At 65.5% G+C, this 14132-nt stretch overlaps 2 protein-coding genes across 5 annotated transcripts; one reads left to right on the plus strand and one right to left on the minus strand.

Moving 5' to 3' along the window:
• Positions 1 to 2587: 2587 nt before the first annotated feature.
• On the minus strand, positions 2588 to 4656 carry C8G (complement C8 gamma chain). The gene is made up of 7 exons (XM_047093745.1): positions 4057 to 4656; positions 3838 to 3974; positions 3630 to 3700; positions 3449 to 3556; positions 3066 to 3167; positions 2936 to 2974; positions 2588 to 2848 (listed from the first exon to the last, which is right to left on the minus strand). The coding sequence occupies exons 1-7, from the start codon at positions 4192 to 4194 to the stop codon at positions 2835 to 2837; spliced, it is 609 nt and encodes a 202-aa protein (XP_046949701.1). The 5' UTR covers positions 4195 to 4656; the 3' UTR covers positions 2588 to 2834.
• Positions 4657 to 4725: 69 nt separating this feature from the next.
• Positions 4726 to 9236, plus strand: FBXW5 (F-box and WD repeat domain containing 5). Of its 4 annotated transcripts, XM_047093739.1 has the most exons (9): positions 4727 to 4811; positions 5783 to 5998; positions 6371 to 6528; positions 6806 to 6980; positions 7099 to 7247; positions 7320 to 7734; positions 7972 to 8119; positions 8196 to 8408; positions 8482 to 9236. In XM_047093739.1, the coding sequence occupies exons 2-9, from the start codon at positions 5806 to 5808 to the stop codon at positions 8723 to 8725; spliced, it is 1695 nt and encodes a 564-aa protein (XP_046949695.1). In that variant the 5' UTR covers positions 4727 to 4811; positions 5783 to 5805; the 3' UTR covers positions 8726 to 9236. The 4 variants fall into 4 exon arrangements, with proteins under 4 accessions (XP_046949694.1, XP_046949695.1, XP_046949697.1 ...); XM_047093738.1 differs by having other exon boundaries at positions 4726 to 4811; positions 7099 to 7734; XM_047093741.1 differs by lacking the exon at positions 4727 to 4811 and adding an exon at positions 4938 to 5300 and having other exon boundaries at positions 7099 to 7734.
• The last annotated feature ends 4896 nt before the right edge of the window (positions 9237 to 14132 follow it).

Below are 14132 nucleotides of genomic sequence, written 5' to 3' on the forward strand. Positions count from 1 at the left end.
AGCCCGGGCTCTGTGGGACCTCAGCCCTGGGGTCACTCGGGAGGGTCTCTGGCGCCGCCCTCTGGACGTGCAGCCCTCCCAGAAACCCTGGAGGGAGATCTGTTTGAACCCTCCCACACCCCAGAGCAGAGCCCCTCATTTTCTGTCCGGGGGACGTGGGGTGAGGCATGCAGGGTACTCTCTGGGGTAACGCCAGCTCCGAGCTACGGCCCATGTGATACAGGTGCACTGTATCCAGCTCTTTGCTGTGGATCTCTGGGATGTGGGGCATGTGGGGAGGCTACAGTTTCCTTTGCCCTTCTCCCTCAAAATCCTGGGGGCCGGGGCTCCCCGCTTCCCCCTCTTCTCCCAGCCCTGTCTGTCTTCCTGGGAGTCTGGCATCAAGACACATTGGGTGGGCAACCCCCAGTCTGCGGAGTCGGGCATGGTCCCCACCCACTGCAGACATGGAGCCCCCAGAGGGCTGCGGCTGGCTCCTCCCAGTAACTGCCCACCCTCCTGGTCTGGACTGGGCCAGTGGACCGAGTGGGCATGTAGAGATGGGACCGGACAGTGGTCCTCCTGCTCTGTGGCCTACAGCTCACCTGGGATGGCCTGGTCCCCAGCCCCAGTTCCCGGCAGCCCGGGGAAGGAGGCCACTGGGGGCGAAGGGAGGAAAGGGGGGCTAGGGTGGGGGGCCCAGCTCCCAGGTGCCCCCTCAGCCTCACCATCAGCCAGTGGCAAGCTCTAGACAGGGCGCCGCCCTGCCTCTGTGCCCGGGGCCGGGCGGGTACTTCAGAAGCACTCATCAGGTGGACGCCTCGAGGGTCCCAAGACGGGGGGCTTGGCACTGGTTCCAGGCCCAGCTTTGGCCAAGTTAATGCCCGTTTTCCTGACTTTCCAGCCCCAGCCTGGCTCCAGCCTGGGGCTGCCATTTGCCCTCAGACCCCCCCCCCCGCCAAGTACTCGAGGGGTGCCCCCTCCCACGCTGTCCTTGTTCCCAGGGGACTGTGGGGGGCAGAGGGGTGAGGGGGGCACGTTTCTCCGGGATGGGAAATGTTCAGCCGGAAGCACCCCAGGGTGCTGACTCACAGACACGGGGGCCTGGATCTCGCCCAGTGAAGCTTAGGGAGGCCGCCCACCGAGGGGAGTAGAAGGAGAAAGCCGGCCTCCCACGGAGGAGGTGTCCTCAGAGCCCAGAGACACCATCCCGGAGCAGGACGCCCACAGACCCCTCAGGCACAGGGTAGGCATGTGTGAGGCCACAGCACCCTCCCCCAAGTCATTTGAGCTGCTGAAATTGGCCAGTGTCCTCCAGCAAAAGGAGAAGACGGTTTAGCAACATGGGGGGAGGGGGTGCTGAATGCGGCTGTAATAATCCGGACACTGTTCTCACCAGCAGGGGCAGAGCAGAGTCTAGGCCCAGCCCGCTAGGCCCCTGGCACCGGGTGGTATCCACAGCTCCCTCCCTTAGCCGCAGGGCACCTGTCCCCCAGCCCCGTGGGACCTACGCCCCCACCCCCGGGGTCCTGGCCTGGGGGGAGAGCTGCATGTGGGGTGACTCAACACTTCCTTTTCTTTCGAGTGCCCTGTGGCTTCCTGAACTGACCTCGAGGGTCAGTTTTCCCAGTCCCGATTCTTCTCTTTCAGGGATGTCCTCACTTCTGAGAACCCGCAGTGAGAGACGCCCTGGTGTGTGGAAAGGATGCGCAGTCTACCCTGGGGGGCAGCGAGGAGGCAGACCCTCCTCAGGGCTCGACGTCCCCCCTGACAGTCTGGCATCGCTCGGAAGGGCCCCTGCAGGCAGCCATTGTGTGGGGGACACATCGTTACCCCATTTTCAGCCCCTCCCTCCCCCTGCCTAAATCTCCCACTGGCCTTGGAGTTCCCACATTCCGGAAAGATCTTCCCTACAGAGCAAAGCCCACCCATCCTCCTGGTTCCTGGTGACCGTGCTCAGACCCTGGGTGTGGGCTCCCTCCCTTGTACGCCAAGCTCCCGGGCTCACCCCAATCCTAGCACACGAATCAGGCTGGCCTGCTTTCTCCGTTTCCCACTCCTCATTCTCCCTGCCCGGCCACCCTCGTGATCTCCGCCCCCCCCCCCCCAACCCCGGGCGCCTAGCTGCCCGATGCCAGGACTCGGCCCCAGGTGGTCCGTGCTGTGCCCCATCTACGCTTGCCAGCCCTCAGCGGGCAGCCACGGGGACAGCCCCGCCTCCCGACTAAGACGGATACCAGCTCATCCCAGACCCAGGCACCACATCCAGGAACCCGGAGGGGGTCTGCCTGCGCCTCTGCGGTGGCTGTCCTGTCCCAGGAGGGAGCTCCGGGTCAGCACGAGTAGGAGAACCTGTGGACAGAGCTCCTCAGCCCTCTAGAAAAGGCTCCCCAACATCTGAGCGGGGGGCAGGCTCAGGACCTGGGCCCACCCAGGGCAGCCCAGTAAGACCAGCAGGGCACGAGCGCTTAGACACAGGGACCAGGGAAGGGGAGCTGGGACGGCGATGCAGGGGGCCCAACGAAGCAGAGGAGACCAGGGCACAGGGACAGCAGGGCACGGCGCTCTCCTCTCCAGCCCACCCCGGGGAGCAGTGCCACTTGCCCACGAGATGACGGGCAGAGGGAGGCCCGGGTCCAGGTCCGACATGGAAAGGAAGGAAAGGAAGGAATCAGGGGCCAGGACAGACAGCGTTTAATGAAAGCAGCGCCCCTGCGCTCCCGTGGGCGGTGCGCAGCTCCAGTCCCCCCTGGGTGGCCCTGCCCCGCGGGGTGCCGGGGCTCAGTGAACGGGGCAGCGGGGGCCGTCACCTTCAGGGTCTTCACTCCCTTCGAGTTCAGGGCTGCCCCCTGGACTCACCTCCTCACTTCTGGGGCACAGAGACGAGACTCAGCCAGAGAGGGAGGGGCGGGTGCGGGTGCCCTCCCCTCACCACCCACCAGCACTGCCCACTCACCATCCAGGACGTGGAACTGGTCTGCGGCCTCGCAGAAACCTGAGGGCCCAGGCAGGGGTCAGGAGTGGCTGGGGCAGGGCACAGGGCGGGAGGGCGAGGCAGGCCACTGGGGGCCCGGAGGGAGGCTTACCATACTTGGGAAAGAACAAGATCTGGTCCTCGGTCAGGTTGACCCTCTGGATCCGCTGCTCGAATGCACTCAGGGCCGCGTCACTCGGGGGGAGTGAGCGGGCTGTGGGGCACACGGGGCTCCTGGGCACGTGGTGAGGGAGCAGGCAGGGCACGCCGGGCCTAGGGTCTGTGTGCTTGGGGCGGGGCGCACCCACCCACCCCTCCTCCCGGTCCCCTCTGTCCGCACACGCGGGCCTATGTGCGGGGGCTCCTCCCTCGACCCCTGCTCAGCTGGAGAGAATCAGAATACAGGGAGGCAGGGAGGGTCCGTGTGTCCATCTGGGCCGCCCCACACGGATGGCCCCGAGCGTGCGCAAAGCTCGGGCTCCCGCGTGGACGCACCGTACAGCTTCACCGACAGCTGCCGCGCCCGCTCCAGGTACAGGATGGCGAAGCCTCGGTAGTCTGTCTCCCCGACGACCACGTCTACCGGCCCACGGGCACCTCGGGCTGGGCAATGCTGAGTCAGCTGAGGCAGCTTCTGACGCCCAGCCCTGCGCCCCCTCCCATGCCCTCCCCTCACCTTGGAGCAGGAAATGCCCCGCGACTCCTGTGTCTCTGTAGAGCTGCCGTACCTGCCAGCACATCCCATCCCTGGGGGGGGGGGGGGGGAAGGGGGGCAGTTAGCAGGGCAGGATTAAGGACCCCAACCCGGGCAGCGCCTCACAGGACTCTGGTCCAGGCCAGAGAAAAGCTGGGATCAGGGTCAGGGGTCTGTCCCGGGGACTCACAGCTTCCGGAAGGTGCTGACGGCCATGGCTGCACCCTGGGGAGCCACACGCAGTGCGGTGGCCTCAGCCCGGTGGCCCTGCTCCTGCAGGAAGCGGCACGAGGAGGCCACCGCCACAAGGAGCCACGTCCCTGCAAACTAGGGGCAGGTCACGTGAGAACACAAGGCGATGACCCCTGAAAAGCGAGATGAGTTCCCGCCCACCCACCTGTCCCTCTACCTGCTGAACATCAAAGTTGGCCTCCGGCTGGATAGTGCTGATGGGAGACGCGGGTCGAGGGGGTCTCCGAGCCCTCCTGCTCAGGGAGCCCCCAGCCAGGAGCAGAGTCAAGAGGAGAGCAGTCCTGGGGGTCAGCATGGCAGTGGCAGTGACCAGAGTGGGGGAGGCCCAGGGCAGGACGGCCAAGCCCTGGGTCAGAGTCCACTGACCAGTGTCGCCCGGAAGCCTGGCACAGGAAGTCCGCGTCGGCCCACCTCCAGCCGTACCAAGCACCCTGCCCTCCCCCTCGCCCCCAGCAAGAGTCCACCCCTAGCCTCCTCGACTCTGCACTTCCTGGGAGGGCCCTGGCTCCATATCCTGCTTACAGAGTCCTAGTTGGCCTCTGGTTCTTCGTCCATGACCCCCTAACCCAGGGCCCCAGCCGCTGCCAGCGGCAGCGCCAGGTCTCGAACCCGCGTTCTACAGCGAGCGTAGGTCTCGGCCCCGCCCACTGGCTGCCGTGCAAGGCCGCCGCCCCTCCCGGCCGCCTGGGGCGCTGTTTCGAGCGAGCTCGGTGCGCGCAGGCGCAGCAACTGCCGATGCAGGCTGCCGGGTGCTCGGCGTTCGGCGGCTATCGATGCCTCAGGGCTCGAGGCGTCAGCCTGGCGGGCTCCATCATAGAGACGCGGCGGCAGGAGCGGCGGGGCGGAAGCGGGTCCGCCGGCCGAGGCCGGGCGCCGGGCCGGGGGCTGCACAGCCGGGCAGAGGCGGCCGCGGTGAGTGCGCCCGGCCCCGGGGAGCGTCGTCATCCGGCCCCGGCCCCCGAACCCCGTCTCTCCGGCCCCGAGGAGAGTCGCAAACCGGCCGCGTCCGGTCTCCGGCTCCTCGCCCTCCCCCGCCCCCCCATCCCCCAGTCTCCGGCCCCTCGGCCTCGGCCGCGCCCTCTGCCGATGAATGTGTCGCAGAAGCTGCCGCGCCGGGACCGGGGGCCGAGCCGAGGCCCCGCCCCCGGCAGCCCCTCGGAAGGAGGGTGGGAGGGGACGTTGGCAGCCCCCGCCCCGCCCACAGCTCTCCGGGCAGTGGCCGCGCTGGCCCGCTGACCGCCTGGCAGGGCTCCCTTAGACCACAAGGCACAGGCCAAGGGCCGGCTGGTGCCCCTGGCGGCGTCTGGGGCGGGCTGTCTGGTCCTCGTCCCACCGGCCCCAGCTGCTTCTCGGAAGGATCTCTGTCCCAAGCTGACAGCTCTGAAGCCTTGGGTCTACAAGGTCAGAGTGACTGGAGTGCGTGCGGGTCACCGGTTCTTCGTTTCTTGGCCTCTGAACAGTCACCGGCCTAGGCGTCCACATGTCTCTCTGGGCCCATGAGCGGGAGGTCGTCAGAAGGCCCCACCCAGAAGGCCAGTGCCCCAGACCAGGACCCTTCTGGGGTTGAGATCAGATCTGGGGCCCAGAGGGGCCGCCCCATACTCCCACTTCAGGCTGGACCAGGCCAGGAGGTGCTGGGAGGGGTGTGCTGCCCTCCCAGAAGCCGCCTGTTCCAGAGGATCACTAGGACTTGCGGGGGGCCCGTCACGAGTGTGGGGCCAGGGGGCTTGGGGAAGCTGTCGGATCCTTAGCCAGGTGGGCAGTGTCAGCTGGCCCCCTGGCACACTGTCAGTGCCGTGGGATTCCCAGCAGGGCAGTCGCCCCAGCCCGGGTCCCTTCCCACAGTGCGACTGGCAACTAAGGGGACCGCGTGTGGGTTTCAGGGCTGCCCGGGCAGAATGTCACAATGGACGAGGGGGGTGCGCCCCTGCTCCCTGACAGCCTCGTCTACCAGATCTTCCTGAGCTTGGGTCCGGCCGACGTGCTTGCTGCTGGGCTGGTGTGCCGCCAGTGGCATGCCGTGTCCCGGGATGAGTTCCTGTGGAGGGAGCAGTTCTACCGCTACTACCAGGTGGCCCGCGACGTGCCCCGGCACCCAGGTCAGGGCCTGCACGTGGCCCCATGGTCCACCAGGCTGGCTGGGCGGGAGACAGGGCCATTCACATGCTGCCATCTGGACCACATGCTGCCATGTGGACCATCTGAAGCCACCACGCTGGCCCCCCACCGCCCAGATCTGCACAGCGGTCACCAAGGCACCGTGTGGCCCGCACGCGGACGGGGGACAGCCAGTCCATGCCTGAGCACAGGGCCTGGTGGGGGGCGGTGGGGGGGGGGGACAGCCCTGCAGCTGAGGTGACTAGCGTCCTCCAGGAGCAGGGCTGGCCCCCATGCTGTCTGGGTGGCTGGCCTCTGTGGGAAAGGAGGCTCAGGGCCCCAGCAGTGACTGCCCCCTCCCCCCCCGCCCCCAGCGGCCACATCCTGGTATGAAGAGTTTCGGCGGCTCTACGACACGGTGCCCTGCGTGGAAGTGCAGACGCTCAAGGAGCACACGGACCAGGTCCTGCACCTCAGCTTCTCGCACTCGGGCTACCAGTTTGCTTCCTGCTCCAAGGACTGCACGGTGAAGGTGAGCCCAGCCCGCCAGGGAGCAGCATCTCCGCCAGGACCTGGGGCTCATAGGACCGAGGCCGGGTGGGGGGCCCTCACTGCTAATGGAGAGTGAGGAGCCCGACCCTGTGGACCCACACACCTCGGGTCTGCTGGCAGCCTGGGGCAAGGGGCAACACATCCCAGTGGTGGTTTCTGGGCACGAGCTCAGCTGGGAGAGGGGCCTGCAGCATGGGCCCCCGTGTCACGGGCAGGGTGGGCACAAGAGGCCCCTAGATGACTGAGCCCCCACGCAGATCTGGAACAACGACCTGACCGTCTCGCTGCTGCACAGCGCGGACATGCGGCCCTATAACTGGAGCTACACCCAGTTCTCCCAGTTCAACCAGGACGACTCGCTGCTGCTGGCGTCCGGGGTGTTCCTGGGGCCCCACAACTCCTCGTCTGGTGAGATCGCAGTCATCAGCCTAGGTGAGAGCCGGCCTGCGGTGGGCGGGCTGTCTCGGCCAACCCCGCCCCGCCCCCACGAGGCCCCGCCCCCACGAGGCCCCGCGCCTCACAGCCCCGTCCCCGCTTCCGCCCCTCCCAGACAACTTCGCCCTGCTGTCCCGAGTGCGCAACAAGCCATACGACGTGTTTGGCTGCTGGCTCACGGAGACCAGCCTGATCTCGGGGAACCTGCACCGCATCGGAGACATTACCTCCTGCTCAGTGCTCTGGCTCAACAACGCGTTCCAGGTGCGGGCGCGTGTGCCCCCTGCGGCTGTCGCCTCCTCGGCCTGCTGCCCACCTGCTGTCTCCCACCCCCAGGACGTGGAGTCCGAGAACGTCAACGTGGTAAAGCGGCTCTTCAAGATCCAGAACCTTAACGCCAGCACCATCCGCACAGTGATGGTGGCCGACTGCAGCCGCTTCGACAGCCCGGACCTCCTGCTGGATGACGGTGCCACCCCCGGCCGCGTCTTCGACCTGGGCGGCGACAGTGAGGACGAGGCGGTGGGCCCGGGGCCGGCTCCGGCCCGCACCAAGGAGGGCTTGCGGCGCTTCCTGGACGGGCTCCTGGACGGGCGGGCGCAGCCCCAGCTGTCAGAGCACGCGCTGGAGACACAGGTGGCCGAGCTGCTGGCCCAGGGCCGCACCAAGCCCCCCGAGCACAGCACAGCCGCTGCCCGCAAGCTCCTCGTCTTCACCACGGGCTGCCTCACCTACTCGCCGCACCAGATCGGTAGTGGGGGCAGGCCCTCCCCAGCCGCTGGAGCCGGGGCGGGGGGAGGGACGGCGAGGCTTCCCTGCAGACTGGGGGGGAGGGGGGAGGCCAGGGTCCCGTGGCCACGCAGGGAGCGAGACTGGGGGGCCCAGCCGCGCTTCAGCCTCCCGGACGGTGTGTTCCGTGGGGGCCTCTGATTCAGATGTGCTCCCGGTGCCGAGGTGACGCTGCTCCCCTCACCCGGCGCCCCCGCAGGCATTAAGCAGATCCTGCCACACCAGATGACCACAGCCGGGCCTGTGCTGGGTGAGGGGCGGGGCTCAGATGCCTTCTTTGATGCCCTGGACCACGTCATCGACGTGCACGGACACATCATCGGCATGGGCTTGTCCCCGGACAACAGGTGGGCCCCCGAGAGTGTCCTGGGGCGAGGGGTGCTCTGCAGGCCCCTGGTACCAAGCAGGGTGCCCCTTGCCCAGGTATCTGTACGTGAACAGCCGAGCCTGGCCGAGCGGTTCTGTGGTGGCCGACCCCATGCAGCCACCGCCCATCGCAGAGGAGATCGACCTGCTGGTGTTTGACCTCAAGACCATGCGGGAGGTGAAGCGGGCTCTGCGGGCCCACCGCGCCTACACACCCAACGACCAGTGCTTCTTCATCTTCCTGGATGTCAGCAGGGACTTCGTGGCCAGGTAGTGGCGCGGGCCGGGGCCGGGGCCGGGCCGGGTGTGGCGGGCAGGGGGCTCACGCCAGGCTCTCCCGCAGCGGGGCCGAAGACCGGCACGGCTACATCTGGGACCGGCACTACAACATCTGCCTGGCGAAGCTGCGGCACCAGGACGTGGTCAACTCTGTGGTCTTCAGCCCCCAGGAGCAGGAGCTGCTGCTGACGGCCAGCGACGACGCCACCATCAAAGCCTGGCGTTCGCCGCGCACCGTGCGCATCCACCAGGCCCCGCGTCCTCGTCCCCACCCGTTTTTCTCCTGGTTTGCCAGCCAGAGGCGCTGAGGGGGGCGCTGGCCGACCGGAGCGTCCCGGGTGTCCTTGGGCCGCCGGGACCCGCCGAAGACGCCAGAGGCCTACAGCCCCTTCCCGAGGGTCCGGACGCCGCCCAGACCGTGTGGTGGGCAGAGAAGCCGGGAACAGAACTGCCTCAGGGAGGGGGTTCGGCGGGGCTGCGGACCGGGCAGCCTGACCCCCGCCCGCCACGCTCACGCCCCACGCCACCTCCCACGGCCATGACCTCCAGCACCGGGGCAGCCTCCTGGCTGGCGTGGGATGCACCGGACGCTGGGGGCCCCACCCTTCACCCACTCTTTTTCCCCAGGGCCTGGGTCCTGGGGCCGTCAGCACCACACATGACCCGTGGCTCGCCCCATGCGCCCGGAGCGGTGTTTCCTCAGGGAGTCGGTCTGTGCGGCAGCGGGGCCGACAGCACGGGTCAGTCCGCCGTGGGCCCAGGCAAACTGCATGTCACCGATCACCCGTTTGGGGCCCAAATAAACAGCTGGCAACAGCACACCGCCGTCCGACCTCTGTGTGCAGGGAGGGGCCCGGTGGTGTCTACGTGACTCTCGTGCCTGCCTGACGGCCAGCAGGACACTCGAGGCTTTGGTGGCGGCAGTGTGGCTCAAGGCTGCCTCCTTGGCGGCCGTGCCCCACAACCTCTGAGCAGACGAGGTCACCGGCGTGCAGAAAACGCCAGAGCGCGCCCACCACGTGTGCGTGCCCCCAGCAGGGAGACGTACAGGGGGCGCCCGACCAGTACGCTGGGGAAGCGCTGGGGAAGCCCAGGCAGGGCAGGGATGGGGGCGAGTTCTGCGGGCACGGCACGCGGGATGGGGACATGGGGCAGAGCTGGCCCGACCTGGGGGTTCACCAGCGGATGTCCTGGGTGACGGGTGGCAGACGGGTGGGGGCGCCGATGCGGCAGGGGCCTGATTTCTGCGCCTGGCTGCACCTGGAGCTCGTGTTGAGCTGTCGGCCGCTCGGTGCACGGCCACCTCTGCCACCGTTGAGAAGACAAAGCCGGCAGATGCGGACAGGCCCTTGGGAACTGATGTCCCTCCGGGCCAGAGGTGGTGCCGGCCAGAGGCTGCCGGGGCTGGAGCCACACCGGCCACAGGGAGAGAGCCGGGCAGCGCCCGTGAGGGGCTCGGCTGGGGAGGCGGAGGGCCCAGCGTCCACCGGCGCGGGCCGCACAGCCAAAGTGGGCGCTCCAGCCCGTGGAAACAACAGGGACCCATCTCAGAACCACCGGACACAGTACAGGGAGGGAGACCGGAGGCAAGGGCAGAAGAACAGAACCCGGAACTGCCCACGCGCGCGTGCCCGAGACCGAGCAGTCAGAGCCACGAGGCTTCTGCCACGAAGAGTCTCCAGTGAGCCCCACAAGTGGACGGGTGCTCCCGATAAGCCATAAACGCGGGCGGTTTTCTGAAGAGGACTTAAAATACATCCAAGTTAAACTCCTCACGGAAACAGTAAAATCTGTAGAACAAAAACACGGGGTAAGAAAAGCACACGGACCGTAAAGGAGCCGGACGGAGAAAAGTGGGCGTGAGCCTGAAATGAGGCTCAGTCCGCGGGCGGGTGCAGAAGGCTGGGCAGGCAGCAGGGTCGTGGGGCGGGCGCGCAGGGAGACAGAAGGTGGCCTGAGAGCGTCCTCGCGCACGTCCTCGGGACACGCGTGCCGAAGTCCGGCCGGAGGCAGCAGCGGACACACAGGATGCGGGCCGGCGAGGATCCTGAGACCCTACAGCTCTGTGGGGGAGGTCGTGGGTCCCAGTGAGAGGGTACAGGCACGCAGACCCCGGCCCTCCTGTGGCACGGCGACAGCAGCAGCGGGCAAGGGGAAGTGAGAGCAGAACACGCGCTCAGTGTCCGTGCCGGCCCGGACTCCTAGTGGCCTCAGCCCCTGGTGCTCACGGAGCGGAAATGCCCGGGCCTCTTCTCTTCTCTTCACGCCCCGGGTGACCCCCGGTGGCACCAAGCAGTGGCACCAAGCCTGGCAGCTGCGGGAGCCCCCAGTGTTGAGCGCGGAGCACAGCCGTGGCTCTGAGAGAACCCCCGTTGCTGTGCCCTTTCTGGCTGCCGCTGGGGGGACCCCGGCGTGGACTGACCCAGGAGGGGCGCGACAGAGCGGGGTAGCAAGAGCCCCGAGCCTCTGGCTGGAGCAGTGGGCGGTGCTGGCACCCAGGCGAGAGGGAGGTCACGGCCGCCGAGTGGAGGCGGAGGTGGCCGTGACCGCTAAGGCTGACCACCCAGCCGCACACCCACACACAAGAGCTTGCGGGCCCGCCCAATCCCGGCCGAAGGGCAGGTCCAGAGAGCCGGGGCCTGGAAGCTGGGCCGACACCGGCCGGGCCACAGACCGCTGTGGGTGAGGGCCCAAACCTGACGAGAGCCAGTGCCCGTGGAGCAGACGCCCCAGCCGCCCAGGATCCAGACGACACCCAGACCCGCTCAAGCGACGTTCGAAATGTCCATGATGTAACCCACAATTACTTGGTCTGCGAGGAGCCATCGAGATGCCAACTCAGAGGAAAAGACCTTCAGCGGACGCCAAGGGTGAAAAAACATAGGTGTTGAAATTCTCTAAAGTAAAGGTCAGAAAAACACTCGAAGAAGCAATCACAGACATTTTGCGATAAATGTAAAGATATTCACAGTCTCAGCAAAGAAACAAGACACAAGAGGAGTCGTCTGGAAATGTTAGGCCTGAAAGTCAAAATCACCAAACCGTTAAAACTCACTAGACAGACTAGCAGAATGGAGACGACAGAAGAGTCTGCGAACTTGACTGACGACAGGTCAACAGAAGTTAGGCAACCTGAACAAAGAAAGAAAATCCGTCAGGAGGAGATTCAGGCCCCAGGGACCTGGGGGACAGAACTAAAGGTCTTGCACTCGTACCGCTGGGGGCCCAAAAGGAAAAGAGCACGGGGGTCCGAAGAAGTAAGGGCTGCAAACTTGTCCCATGTGGCAGAAGGCCCACACCCACAGATTTGAGAAGCTCAGTGAGCCCAAAACAGGATAAAGCCAAAGACGTCCCCACCAGGCACATCTCACCGAGCTTCTGAAAACCGAGGACAGACTAACCCTGACCGGTGGGGAAGGACCGTGCTTGCCCTACAGGCCCCTCACCGGCAGCCCCGGAGGCCTCGAGGAGCCGCGACACAGTTAAAGACGGAAAGGCTGGCAGCCCAGAGTGCCGTGTCCGGTGAAACATCCTTCACGAACACAGGCGAAAAAAGGTTCTCAAATGAAAGAAGATGGAGAGACTCCACAGCCAGCGACGGAAGCTTCTCCGACAAGAGGTAAGTGCCATCAGAACGAGGCTGGGCCGCCAGCAATGAGGGCACAGACACAGACTGACCCCTGTCCTCCTGGGTTCTTCAAGACACGTCTGACAGCTGAAAGGAAGGCGGTAGTGTTGCCTGATGGGGGTTTTTAGTCTAGACAGGTGCCCCGTGGGGGATGATAAAGGACCTCTGGGGGTAAGGTGCCTACACCCCAGTCACAGTGCAAACTATCGAGTCCGTGAGTAAACCGTTAGGAGTTGAGCGTGTCGCGGGGCGCCTGGGGGGCTCAGCTGGTTGAGCGTCTGACTCTTGTGTCTCGGCTCAGGTCACGGTCTCACGGTTTGTGGGACAGAGCCCCACATCGGGCCGTGCGCCGACAGCACGGCACGGAGCCTGCTTGGGATTCTCTCTGCTCCTCCCCTGAGCTCGCTCGCTCCCTCTCTCAAAAATAAACATGGAAAAAAAAAGAGTGGTGTGCTCCTTAGAACCACCACTAAAACAGCACTAAAAAATGTTCAAATCCTGTCCTTCCAGGCAGGAGAGAGGAAACGGAGGGACAGACGGAGGACCGACGTAAAGGACCCCCCCCCCACCTCGCTCAGCACCGGGGAAACCCACACACACGAGCCCCCGGCCCCACCCGCCGCTCACCAAGCACATCAAACACGCTGTCAGGGGGTGGGACGCAAGAGGACGGGGGAGACAAGCCATAAAAACCCTCCGCGAAGGAAACCCGACCGGCTGCACTGGCCTCCACGGAGAGGGGGCCTCCCGGGGAAGCCGGACGCCGCCCATGGATGAAAGACATTCCCCCAACGTGTGCGTGGCTCGCAAAAGAGCCTCAGCACAGCCGGAGCGACGCGGCGGGACAGAGAGCAGAGGCCGCCGGCAGCGGGAGCCGGCGTCCTGCCTCGGGGCCGAACCGAACGGCCACCGTACGCACCTGCGGGGCTGCTGTGACCGGGAACCCCGCGCCGGGGGGGGGGGGGGGGGACAGCCTGTTGGTTCTGGAGGCCATGAGTCCGCGTGCTCACTGCAGGGAGACCCCCCTCACCTCTTCCAGCTGCCGGGGGGCCGGCCGTCCTCGGGTGTCCTCGTCTGTTGACTCTGCGGTCCGACCTTCCGTCCTCACTTGGCCTCCCCCTGGGTCCCTTCCCACCACCGTCCCTCTGTGTGTGTCTGTGTCCAAATCTCCCCACTCCTTTTTTTATTAAAGAACTTTTTTTTAACGTGTGAGAGACAGAGAGAGGGTGGGGGAGGGCAGAGAGGGGGAGAGAGAATCCCAAGCAGGTTCCGCACTGACAGCAGAGAGCCCAACGTGGGGCCGGGACCCACACACCGTGAGATCACGATCTGAGCCGAAGCCAGGTGCCTGCCCGACTGAGCCACCCAGGTGCCCCTGGGCCTCCCCTTTTTATACGGCTACCCAATCACACTGCACTGGGCCCACCCTATGCCTGCTTTTAAGCTGTTTATCACTATAAAGACCCTGTTTCCAGTTAAGATCACATTCTGTTACTGGGGATTCAACGTGTCTTTTTGGGGGAGATGGAAGTGGGCCTGTAAGAACCACCAACTAACTCGATTTACCTGAGCTGCGGAGAACCTTCCACTCAGCAAGAGCAGGACACACATTCTTGGTGGACACGGACGACCCACCAAGACAGACCACAGCCCGAGTCACGAAACAAACCTCAACGTCAATGCTTCCAGACGCCTTCTCCCTAAGACCACCGTCGCCCCGACATGGAAACCACAGACTACAAGCAAGACAATTATAGCTCAACATCCTTGGCGAGTGGACTTGCAAAATCAAGAGATTATGAAACCAAATCCAGAAACATAAAATGAAGAGTATGCCACAACCCAGTGGGATTTAATCCCGAAATGCAAGGCTGCTTCCACACTCAGAGACCAGTCAACGTCGGCTCCTACGGCAGCAAAACAGAGGAAAACACTTGGGCGGAACACCTGCCATAGAGCATTTCACAAAGCACCCAAGTCATGACAAAGTTCTCTGCGAAGCAGGAATAGCGGACGGGAGCTGCGGCAGCCTGACGGAGGCATCGCTCCAGGCCGCAGGTCACATCGTACCTGGTGGTGAAAGAGGG

This window comes from Lynx rufus, unplaced genomic scaffold, assembly GCF_022079265.1.
Source record: "Lynx rufus isolate CCGP_SWC_20201006 ecotype Redwood Valley unplaced genomic scaffold, mLynRuf1.p SCAF_36, whole genome shotgun sequence".
Lineage (NCBI taxonomy): Eukaryota > Metazoa > Chordata > Mammalia > Carnivora > Felidae > Lynx > Lynx rufus.